General features: G+C 42.4%; 1 protein-coding gene across 1 annotated transcript in view; it reads left to right on the top strand.

The window, feature by feature from the left end:
• The window catches only part of LOC117261372 (CD151 antigen-like), a 38,365-nt gene extending 28,784 nt beyond the window's left edge, over positions 1-9,581 (top strand). Inside the window, exons 4-8 of the mRNA XM_033633811.2 lie at positions 950-1,024; positions 6,180-6,284; positions 7,638-7,796; positions 8,040-8,126; positions 8,219-9,581. Coding sequence (XP_033489702.1) covers positions 950-1,024; positions 6,180-6,284; positions 7,638-7,796; positions 8,040-8,126; positions 8,219-8,278 — 486 coding nt within the window. The 3' untranslated portion in view covers positions 8,279-9,581. The remainder of the gene's footprint in view (positions 1-949; positions 1,025-6,179; positions 6,285-7,637; positions 7,797-8,039; positions 8,127-8,218) is intronic.
• Positions 9,582-12,425: the final 2,844 nt, after the last annotated feature.

Genomic DNA, 12,425 nt, shown 5'->3' with positions numbered 1-12,425 from the left:
AGTGATGGCATATTGCGACAATTACCAGTGAACCTGAACTTGCACAAACTGCAAAACTTAACAGTAAACCAGATACGGATCCCAGTTTCTCCAGAGTCGACGAGCGTTGCCGGCTCAGAGCACTGTTGGAGTATACTGGTCTGATATTCAGAGCACCACACTCTCAGAGCGGCAGAGCTGTGAATCTGTGATGAACTGAACCATTTGTTAATTCATATAGAAACAGAACATTATATTCCTTCAACCAGCAGCACTCTTATTTAAGCCTAAAGAGTCAGATTTGATTTAGGAATGGAACTATGGCCACCAGCTAAGGGCAGCAGGAGCTGTCTGTTCCAATGCAGGGATTTAAGTTAGTAAATTAAAGACCTCAAAAAAGTTATCTTGTTATCTTGGTTTATTATTCTATCAAGGTTGATATTCTTACTTATTATTCATTCATTACCTAAATGTATAAAAAGTATAGATAAAATAAAGACATTTAAAATCCCTCGTGCATTTTTGGCTTCGTCCACTGGGTGGTTCCAGTGAGCTCCCACAACTAATCCAAACTGTGTCCTGTGGTTACACGTCACGAGTAACAGCCTATCAACACTGAGCTGATAACGTGCCGTTTGTTTAGTCGTTACTGGAAGTAACTTAAGTTGTATGAGAACAAGAACTGCACAGAGAGAAAGAGGAATTGAGAAGGTGTGTGGACACAGCGAGATATGACCAGATGATAATACTTTCTAAAAATCCAAAAACCTGCTGATGCATATTCAGCCCATGCTGGACCCGTTCATGTGAGTCAGCTGTCACCCTTTTTGTCTCTGTGAGAATTGCACTGTAACCTTGGCCTTCATGATCAAGTAAAGTTTTTGTACCGCATCAAAACTTAACCCACATCAGATTTTTAAGCCGCTTTGTCACATCCACTAACTGTGTCTTCTTCTCCTCTGCTCTCCAGTACTTCGTCCTGCTGCTGTGTATCTTCCTGTTGGAGATCCTGGCCGGCGTCCTGGCTTATATCTACTACCAGCAGGTAATCCCCCCCCTAAGGCAAATGACAAAAGAGTTCTTTGAAATGTATCTCACAATGCACCCTGGGATTTGTAATGTATGTTCGAATGCATGTTTGGAATGACGGCAGTGTAGTTGACAGATGTAGGAAGACGAGACACAGTAAAGGTTTGTCATATTATAATGCAGTCGTAACTGAAATGTGTTGGTGGATTACAAAAGGGAATCTCATGAGTTTTTTTTGTTTGTTTGTTTGGATAAATTATCCAGTCTGTTGTTACTGAAGTAAATAATAAAACTATCACAAGTCAACCACAATACAAAAATGTATCATCTGATATTAAAACCTAATATCTGTGTGTGTGTGTGTGTGTGTGTAGCAGCTCTGATGTACTAGACTAAAACAATCAATATGCTTGACACATGTTTTGTGCCTCCTTAATCAGAGCACGTAGTCAGAGGAGTTGTAATAAAACACAGACGACTGTTTTCAGTTCCCACGTGGCAGCTGCTACGCTGTAATATCAACCACAACAGAACCAGCACGATAAATCAGATTGCGGGCGAGAAATATGAGACAGCCCATTAAAAATACAAATATCAGACTGACCATATTACTCATGATACATTTAGTCCAAATGGAATGAAAAATGCCTCCAGTGGTACACATAACAAGGCTGAATGCACTGTGTCAGAGTCATTTAGAAGCATTTTGTTGTGCTTTTGGATTGAGCCACACTCAGACAGAGCTGTTCCTTTTAAAAACAAAGAAATGAAGCACTCTGCTGACAAAGGTCAGAGACTAAAGAGAGTGAAAATACCGCTAACGACTACAAAATGCACTCAGTTAGGCTCACAAGTGATTGTTTTATCTTATGCAGTCCTGTTGATGTAAAAACTAAACTAAAATTGACATTATATTTATGACTGACTGCATGGCAAGCAAATGAGAGGCTTTTTTTTTTTAACTTGCGTTGTATTAACACAACATTGCTCTCCACCGGCGTCGCTCCCACCCCGACAAATCTCAAAGCCTGGTGGCTTGTAGCTCAGCAACAGGACATTTTTTCAGTCTGGAGGTGCACTGCTTTCATTATAGCGGCCTCATTCATAATACACAACTCGTCTGAACATGAGCAGTCGCTGAGCTCCACGGCTCTCTCCTAAAGCTTTAACTCCCGTACTCGCTTCAAAAGATTGTTGCATTAATTAAGTGTTGCTAAAATCTCTAAAGCCTCTCTTTTTGCCTCCCTCTGTTCTTCATCCATTTTTATAATTTCTCTTTATTCTCTCTGATAATTAGTTCAGAGCTTTTTATTTCAAGATGACTAAAACCTCATGAAACCAGCATGTAACTCACAGGAAAACACACTTATCACATAGAGCAAGCTGCAGATTCTCCACACGTCAACTTATGCTGGGTTCACACCACACAATATCAGCCCGATTCTAGCCCTACGCAGTGTCGTACGGTGTTGGCTCAGATCGTGAACGACAATGAGTGCCATACACGATAATCCATCGTTTCATCTCATGTAGTATGTCATAGTACATGCAGTATCTGGGACACGTCACGATGTCCTGACAGAAAGTCTAGGATGTTTGATTTTCTTTTTGTCGTTCATGACTTCCCCCGTCATAGCCGTCACTCTGACCAATAGAAACACAGAGCGATCTGCTGCCGTAGACAACTGTGCGGCAACAACACCCCAGAGTTTTAGATATTTCCTCTACGGACGTTACCACACAGAGTAAAAATGGAAAAATGAGGGCGTCAAACAGCAGAGGCACTTTATCAACCCGCTGAGTACTGCCATTAGCATCAAGCTAGCAAAGAATGTTATTACTTCATAATGGAGATGGACAAAAAGTATTAAAATTAATAATAATAATTAATAAATAATGGCGGGGCTTTTACTCACCACAACTGCAGCGGGTATCAGCTTAATTTTAAAACAGACTGAATTATAAACAGGCCGTTATTTATTATTCCCTCTCTATTTTTCTATTTTTACTTTTTATCCGCTCCTGTTTGCCTTAAAGTTAAATGCATCGCGCTATCATTTCAAACTCAACACTTCCTGTATTTGTTTTAAACGAAAAGCCCCTCGTCATTTTGGTTGAGAGAATCCCTTCATTTTATAAAAATGTTTTTATTGTGAAAAATTGGCAGGAACTTATTGTGGAGGATTCAGTGACTTGCATAGTTTGCATTTGGTACTTCAGATGTAGCTCCGCCCATCTGGTGGCGCTTTTTATGTTACTTCAAAAACATTTCGGCTGGCACATGATCAGACACAGGGTCCGAAATAATAGTAATGATAATAAAAACAGGACAGGAACAACCCAATGACATCACACACATCGTGAAAGACAACCAGGGATGATTGACTGCGAACCAAAGTGTAGTCTGTCATGTCTGTCAGCCAAGTCACGGCACGATATTATGACTCCACAATCACCTGATCTGACATAAGGACTGTCGAAACAGACAAAAATGTCACGTAGTGTGGGCTGCACACATGTCCAAAGAATGCTATTAATACCTGACTAATATGAGCATATCCCACATTGCATCATTAGGAAATGTTTCATTTGGGAAAAGGCGTAATGCAGAATATCCAAACTTGATGTGCTGTTGACTGAATGCTGCCATTTTCAGAACAATAGTGGAATATTAGTGTGCTTGAAACGTCGTCAGTGTTGCCTCCTTCAGGCAAAGAAAGTAATAGCTGCTCAACTTTTCTCCGCCGCTGATGGTAATGAGTGCTCCATCTGCCATTCTTTCTGTTTTATAGCTGCTGTTTTCATTATGTGAGGTTTTACATTTCATAGTTATGCTGTCTGATCTGTCTTTGTATGGCCTGAAATGAACATAAATCTTTGTCGGGTGCTTGATTAGCAGACTGGTGAAGCCAAATGAGTCCAGAAATAGTCACTTGTCCAAAGAAAACTATTCTGCAAGTTAACAAGAATGTGATCAATTTTAATTTCAGATGTTTAGCAATCAATTCACCAATCAACATTCACTTTTTTCTTTTCCTTTGTATCCCAAACGTAAAGTTTGTTTCTGGACAAAGTTTGGTTGAAAAGTTCTTCCCCGAGGCGCCCAGTAGGTCAGTGGGTAGAGCTGGCGCCCCATGTACAAAGGCACTGTCCATGTTGCAGCGGTCTTGGGCTCGATTGCAGCCCATGACCCTTTGCTGCATTGTGTCCCCTCTCTCTCCCCCTTTCACGCTTGAAACTGTCCCGTCATTAAAGGCAAAAAGCCCCAAAAATAATCTTTAAAAAAAGTCATTCTCTTTTCAGAGTAATTAACAGTACAGTTTGAGTGAACTGAAGACACTAAAGAGTAGTGTGATCTGTACATTTTGCAAAATATGGTGTCAGTTTTTCTGAGGCTCCGTTAAAATACCTGCATTTTCGACAGCTGGTGTTTCCCACCCCTCAAAACTTCTCTTCTAACCAGTCATCATGTATAAGTTTACATTAAGAAAGATAAAATATCATTTTGATGCACTGATTAAGCATCCCACTTGTAGGTAGGCTATGTGGGCTCAATTCGATGTCACAGAAATATCACTGACCAACAATTTGTCGTTCTTTGTGGTGTCAAAATATTCTGAACACAGCTTGTTTGCCTGATGAAGTTCTAGTTACCAAAACAAGCAGCATTAAAATCAATATTTTAAGCAAGTTAGACAGTGTGCAGGAGTTTTTCTTCCAGTCGTGCTCTGTTCATCTCTCTGTTATGCACCTGTTGGGAAGTAGATGTGCCAAGTATTCCTTTGTTCTGGTCAAAATATTCTGAAAAACAAGTTTCAGATCATATTTCTCACCTGATTCGTTTCCGTTGCTCTTTGTTTTATTGTTGCTCAGCAATAAAACACACCATGTTGTTTCCACCTTACAATTTAAAGATCCTTAACACACCAAAGTCAATCAATCAATCAATTTTATTTATAAAGCCCAATATCACAAATCACAATTCAGAAGAACGATCATCTGAGGAGTCAGTGAAAGCAGCATTGGCCTTGGCTGGCAGAGGTCATGACTTGAGATTTAATCAGTCCTTGCTCGTTCAGTCAGTGTTGTTGCTGTGCTACGTTAATAACAGTGAGTGGGCAAGTGGGAGTCAGGGATTCATGAGCACTCAGACGTTTGACAGTCTGACCCGCTGCATACCAGACACTAAAAAGAGTCATTCAGAAAGATTTATTTGTTTATTTTTGCCCTTCACTACCCAGCAGAAGTATGCTCATCAACAAATTCTTACATTTTACGAGTTTAAATTTTTTAAGATGTCAAAAACCAGCCCTGAACAAGATAAATATTGCAGCTGTAGCAGTCACATGTTGTCAGAACAGCACATGCTATAACGGTCCCTACCTGCAGATGGCACACATTTACCTGTCAACATCTGCAGGTCTAAACCGCTGCTGTTGTTACTTTTCTGTAGAGTAGCTGGTCCAGGTTGGACTGGAGCTGCAGGGTTCAGACCTGCAGCCCTGGTTTCATAGCCGTCGCCTCAGTAGATGCTTGAACTCATGTTTGCTTTTATTAGTATCTGCTTAATGCCACATAATGCTGTTTACTCACACACCGGCTGTTTCTACTTATTGAGCCATTTTAAACCTCGGATTGCTGTTTTCACCTCGCTGCCGCAGTGTTTCCAAAACTGTCAACAGGTAAAATGAAAAGCTAACCCCCTCCCTCCCTCCTGCTTCCTCATCCTCTCCTTTCCTCTTTGTCTTCACCTCCCGTCTCTCATCTCTCTCCGCCCCTCCCTTCCTCTCTTCATCATTCATTCCCTTGATATCTCCTTCACGCTTTGATTTACAGTGGTTTCCCAGCTGGCTTGTTGCCATAGAAACTGAGCCCCCCAGACCTCGCACTCCTCCAGCGAGCGTTTTCTGCCACTGGTCTAGAGAACAAAAAAAAAATCACAGACTTCCTCTGCCATCGCCCCGGCTCCGTCCTCATCTGCTCCTCTGTTGTTAGGTCCTGCTGTCCACGTCGTGTATCGTCAGGAGGGCCTTTAAATTCTGTGTGCCGTAAATCTCATCAGGAGCAGAGTCAGCAATTACAACTCCTTTTAACACTTGGCCATGCTCTGTGCTGGCCTGAGGTATTTGTGTTGCTTTTTAGTGAATGTATGTGTCTGTGTGTCTCAACAGCTGAATGAGGAGCTGAAGCAGAACCTGAGAGACACCATGACACAGAAGTACCAACAGAGCACTCACGAGCACATCACCAGGGCTGTGGACAAGCTGCAGCAGGAGGTGAGTGTCTGCATACCAGGATGGATAGATGGATGGATACAACCACCTATTTCACAAGGAAGAGGTTAATGTCATCTTATTTTGAATGTGCAGTCACACCCACAGTTTTTCTTTGACCCAAAATACTGGACAGTAGTTGTTGAACCAGAGCTTCTAAGTAAAAGTCACATGGACTCACACGTGGCCTGTTGATTGGACAGTGTTTTGGTAACCTATCATCCCATCAGATTAGAGATTTTGGTGATGAGGGCGAGTCAAAACAAATCCGATTCCAGTCGCTCTGACTTCAGCTAAGCATGATGGGCTTGTCTGCACCCGGTGCTGTAATTTACCATCTCTTTTGCTTATACCCGTTGACAGCACATGAAGGAACGGATAAATCTGAGCAGCAGTCGAGACTCCAGTTAGTTCATTTTTTATGCTCAGTGTTTTAAATATGAGACGCCCCGGGCTGTCAGACACCAACATTTATTCTTTGTTCTTTCTTCTAAACTTTTCAAAAATTAGTTTGGACTTGTTACATTTTTGGGAAATACGTTTAGGTCCAGTCCCATTTCATATTTTTACCCCTTACCCCTCTTTTTCGAGTGCCCCTTTGCCTCTTGGAACAGAGATACAAGGGGTAGTGGTTGAAAACTTCAAGACCCTGATGCGTCATCGTTGTGCTGCTGTATACGTAAACAGATGTGTTATTGCGAGTATGCCGACATCTGCAGTTTTTATTTCTTTTGCGGTTGTCAAGACGCTTGTGATTGTTCCTAACTTAAGTTTGAGCGGTAACAAGTGCAGCAACTTCACTGCTGGACTTAAGTTAAATTTCAAGTGTCATTTACCATCTAAAGGGCTAATGTGACATGGAAATATGCCAAAATGCGTGACTATCATGCCCACATCAGCAATAACAATGTAACATTAGTTAGCTAGCTAGTTAGCCACCAAGATAACAGCATATTAGCGATTTCTAAAAGAAAAGGACCAATACATTAAGATTCAAGTAAGATAACACGATGGTTATTTAATTTTTAAATCTGTTTGAAGAAGAAAATAAGTTTGTGAGTTTCTGTTGTTGCTCATGCAGCCATCTTGCCATTCATATTTACTGTACAAATATCAGAGGTGTATTGATCTCCTGATGTAACCATCGGTAAGAAAACAAATAAGCACAAAATGTCAAACTGTGTCTCCAGCAAATTGCATTTTGAGTCTTTTCTTTAGTGAAGTGTGGTATTCAAATGCTTTATCCGCTGGGATAAAACAACTTCTGATGCTTCACATTTCTTTTTATACTTCTTTGCTGCCATCAAAACTCCCCATCTAAAGATAGAAAATGTGTCTTCCTCTGTCTCCCGTCAGTTCAAGTGCTGTGGCAGCAACAGTTCATCCGACTGGGCTGAGAGCGTCTGGATTCGCTCCAGAGACGCAAACAGCAGGATGGTGCCTGACAGCTGCTGTAAGACTCCCACTGAGCTCTGCGGCCGCAGGGACCACCCATCCAACATCTACAAGGTGGAGGTGAGAGGATGAAGGGTGCCGAGGGGGGGCGTCGACGGGGTGGACTTCTCAGTGCCGGCGGCTAGATCGGTATTTCTGTCATGTCTCAGTATGTCAGCGTTGAGATTGTGTGGTGTCAGAGTAGCAGAGAGAGAAGAGCCCTCATATCCGAGCTGTATACATAACATTTGTTTGCAGTGAGACTCCAGCAGCCCTCCCACATCAACTGATGCAACATGAAGACACTCTTTGTTTTTCATTTAGGGTGGCTGCATCACCAAACTGGAGAAATTCATCCTGGACCACCTGAAGATCATCGGAGCGGTGGGCATTGGGATTGCTTGTGTACAGGTGGGCAAAGAACTTTTTCAAGAAGTCGCTTGCACATAAACAGAGATTTATATCCTAAACTATGTTTTCCTTCCCCACCATCCAATCCCCAGGTCATAGGCATGGTGTTTACATGCTGCCTATATCGAAGTCTAAAGGCAGAGCCGTACTAAGAGCAGCAGCAGCAGAAGAAGAAGAAGAAAAGTGTGTGGGTGAAGGAGGTAACTTCATCACCGCATGCCATACTCAAATAGCCCATAGGTTCTTTTCTTTGCCTTGCACATAGGGGAAGGAAAATTTGGCGAGGGATCAAAATCGCACATCTGAGGATCTCATTTTGGTAAACAAAGGGTGGAAAAACACTACAAGGTTTCTTGAAGTAATTAGGCACTCAAATTGCAGTCTCAGCTATATCTTCAAGATCACAGCGCTGTGAGAAAAAAGCCTCAGAGAGCAACTGATGGGAATTTTAACACAGATTGTGTAAATTAGTGTGGGACAGCCTCCCTGGGACTCAAAACATTGTAGTTTTCTTCCACTCCGATTCCCTCGATGTACATTTGTTTGCGGACCAGGTGCTTTGCCGGAGAGTGCCGTAAAGACCATCGGAGTAAAACTGGCACTTCGCAGGAAGTGTTAATCCCGGCCGCCGCAGCAGCAGCAGCAGCTTCCCCTTCCCCAGCAGCGTGGTTTAACAAGCCTACCTCTGGGGCCCTCTTCAACTGCAGCAGCATTTTGTTTCCACCTTAACTAGCCAGTCATGCATTTTAATTATTTGTTCGATAGAGGCCTTTTAAACTTTTGAACTGTTAGTCTTTATATTTTGTAAATGATTGTTTTCTGTAACACTTGAGGTGCTTTCTTATGAGCTATTATTTTTGCCTTCCCAGCAACACGTCAGCGTTTGATCATGATTTTAATCAACTCTGCCACCCTGACGACCTCCTGAGAAGCACACAGTATCTGCTGAGTGAGGGGTCACGAGTTAGTGCCTTCCTCAACAGCGTAACTGGTGCCATTTGACACGGCAACGACAGCGTTTTAACCCTGAGGTGTAAAGGCTGATGTTAATGAAGTGATTATGTAAATGTTACAAGCAGTGCCATTAATATCGCTCATAGGAAAGTGCCTCATGTTTGCTTCTTTTTTTATACAAGGGATTTATCCACTGATGCCAAAGTTGTCGACCGTAACTTTGTGTGAGGACCTACTGTATCTCTTCCAGCCTTATTCACGTATATACTGATGTCTGCTTAGATTGTTTTCATAAATGAAGATTTTGTTTTTACTTTTCTATAAACCATGAATATATTATTGTATTTAACAAGACACATCGGTAGGAAATGATAGTCACTCACTGTTGGCGATGATCTTTTCCCGTGTGCCTCAAAGAGGACACTGAATTAATCTGCTGTATTTCTGTCTTTGTGATAATCCAGGAGTTATTCTAGTTTGAATAAACGTTGATCGACACTACATTTTGCTTCTGCTGTGTTTGCTTCCTCAGGAAAAGTCAGGCGGCAGTTTGCAACATGAGCGGTGTAAAAAGAACATTTTTCTTTATTCAGTGTGAGAGATTATGATTTGTAAAAACGCTAACTGACAAATATACCAAATATTGTAATAGTTGTTAAAGGAGCAGTGTGTGAGATTCATGGGGGGATTTAGTGGCCTCTAGTGGTGCGGACTGCACATTGTGAAGAGATGAAACTTCTCCCGCAGACTTCTCCAGAATTCCTTTAGTGGATATTAATCCTGAGCTGAATTATCCGCAGAGGTCTTTTCTCTCCAGAACAAACAGACATGGGGTCTCATTTATAAACGCTGCGAACACACAAAACGAGGCCTGAAAGAGGCGTACACCACTTCCCAAGCAAAAGTTGTGATCTATAAAAACAGATTTGACGGGAGAAACTTTGACCCGGGCTTATGAACATTTTGGAGACGGGAAATTGGCGACACAGATGGTGAGGTAGAAGCTTGAGAGTAGAAATTGGCAAATACTCTTTGCCACACGCCATTTTTGGCTTTTGTTCATACGCACATTTTTAGTACAGATCCTACGCATTGTTTTATAAATGAGACCTCTGGTTATTAAAACCGGTAAAAACACTGAATAAAGCAGCAAAATGTCAGTGCCAGAGCCAGTGTTTGGATTGTCTGTTCTTAGTGAGTGTAGAAACATGGCAATGCAAAATGGCAGACTCCGTGGACAAGGACCTGCTCGTTATGTAGAAAAACGGCTCATTCTAAGGTAACAAAAACACAGCAGTTCATATTTTTAGGTGATTATACACTAAAGAAAACATTTATTGTATCATCCTAATCCTTCACTAAGTCCCACCCTCTGACACAGACGGGTCAATCATAACGTAGCATCAGGCCGGCTCAGACCAACACAGCTGTGCTCCATTGACTCTAATGCAGTTGTTTCAGATTTCCTTCATTTTCAGGCTGGTTTTGTGGATTTGGAGCTAAATGTTGTGTCTGGGGCACGTCATGTATTAATGATACTCGTTACCTGGAGAGGTTGGAAAAAGATATGCGTTTCTTCCCTGTTCCAAAACCAAAATCAAACCCTGAAAAGTGTAGGGTTAGCTAGCTAGCTACTGAAGATATAGCCTACTGAATGTATACACGTGCTGCTTTTGCTTTTTAATGATTATAACAGTGAAACAAAGAGCGACCCTGCTGTACAGGAACCAGTGAAGGGAAGCAGGGAAACTTTGCTGATTTTCAATCAGCTGTGTGTCATCACAATGTGTGCAGATGTACGTTGTTTGACTTCCCCAGAGATCCCAGCCCATCCAGAAACGGAGGTCCAGATGCTGGCAGCAACACAGGGGCGAATCCAAACACGGTTCATCTGCACACACTGCGATGCCACACAGCTGGTTCAATATCAGCAAAGTTTCCCTTTATATTCATTGTCTTGTGTGGCGATCAGCAGTGATGTGGTGGTTCCCTTTTACACTGTGATCTGTAGCCTATAGTTCGGCTTTAGCTTCTAACTATTTTTGTCTTTTTAACCTGTTGTTGCTGCTGAGTCAGTTTGGCATCCTGGATATATCCTTCAAACACAGACTGTATAGCAAAAGGTCAGTTGTCTTCCATTTCTGCTAGTGTATCCCCCTAAATCCGACAGACTGGACCTTTAAACAGCAGCACCGCTGAGCGACGTCCTTCACCTCACAGTTATCAGTTCATGTCATCCCAAAAACTGCCAAAAAAAACCATTGTGTAAAGACAGAACCATGTGCCTGTAACCAGTGGCCCTTACACAATTGGCACCAGCTTACAGGTGCATTAGTGTATTAACCCACAGTCAATTCCCTAATGTTACTGTACTGTAGTGATTTGGGATGTGAGCCATATTACTGACAGCTGCTGCTGTAGTGTATTACCTATACCATGACAGCTATATGGTGTGTAATGGGAGTTATTCTGCTGCTGGGTGCGAGACCAGCTCATTTGACCCCGTGTACATTTGAGAGTGACTGTGCATGGGTGTCATTACTGCGAGTGGCAGCAGTTACTGCGTGCAAACACAGGGAGGCAGCACCCGCCAGGCTTTCACCACCATGACACCGCACTGATGAAAACAGCTGGTGAGAGTGTGTGCAAAACACCCAGAGGCGATTGAGGATTACCCCCTCCCTAAACACACTCGTGTCTAATTCAGAATGGCAGAAAAGCTTTAATATGGTGTCCCAAAGTGTTCAGGAAGAGGGGAAATGGAAATGTGGCTTTTTAAATGTGCACACAATAAGAAATATCACCTGGACGTTGAACTTTACCTGCTTATTTGTTTGTGTAAAACACACAATTCATCCATCCAGAAATATGCGTCTCAGTGTGCTAGAAATGAGCTGGGAAAAAAAAAATCAAATGGCAACTGGTCAGCTCACAGCCACAGACTACTAATTGGTTTCCGTTGGGACCGCTAACAATGCAAATGAAGCCATTTCTCTGTGAGGTAAAAACATGCGCCCTCTGTGTAACACGTGGTGAAATGAAACAACAGAAATCCGTGTGTATTGTCACAGCACCCCTTGAAGGTGCTCTCACAGCACACCTCGTGAAAGCTGAGTCATCCCTGGCAAAATGAGCGGGTGAGTTGTGTTTTTTTATTTCCTCATAGGGAGGGGGGGGGGGGGGGGTTGAGCAGTTTCCACTGGAGTGAAAGTATTTCAGCACATGGCAGTTTTTAACAGGGCTCTTCTCCAACGAGCAGACATCTGTGGAATGCGAGTCCTGCTCTTGACACAGCCTCTGCCTTTGCTTGTTGCTTGAGTCTGACTTTAAATAGACGACAGAAAT

The sequence above is a fragment of the Epinephelus lanceolatus genome, chromosome 2, assembly GCF_041903045.1.
Source record: "Epinephelus lanceolatus isolate andai-2023 chromosome 2, ASM4190304v1, whole genome shotgun sequence".
Taxonomy (NCBI): Eukaryota; Metazoa; Chordata; class Actinopteri; order Perciformes; family Serranidae; genus Epinephelus; species Epinephelus lanceolatus.
The sequence above is the reverse complement of the archived record's forward strand: the minus strand, read 5'-3'. Positions and strand labels throughout refer to the sequence as shown.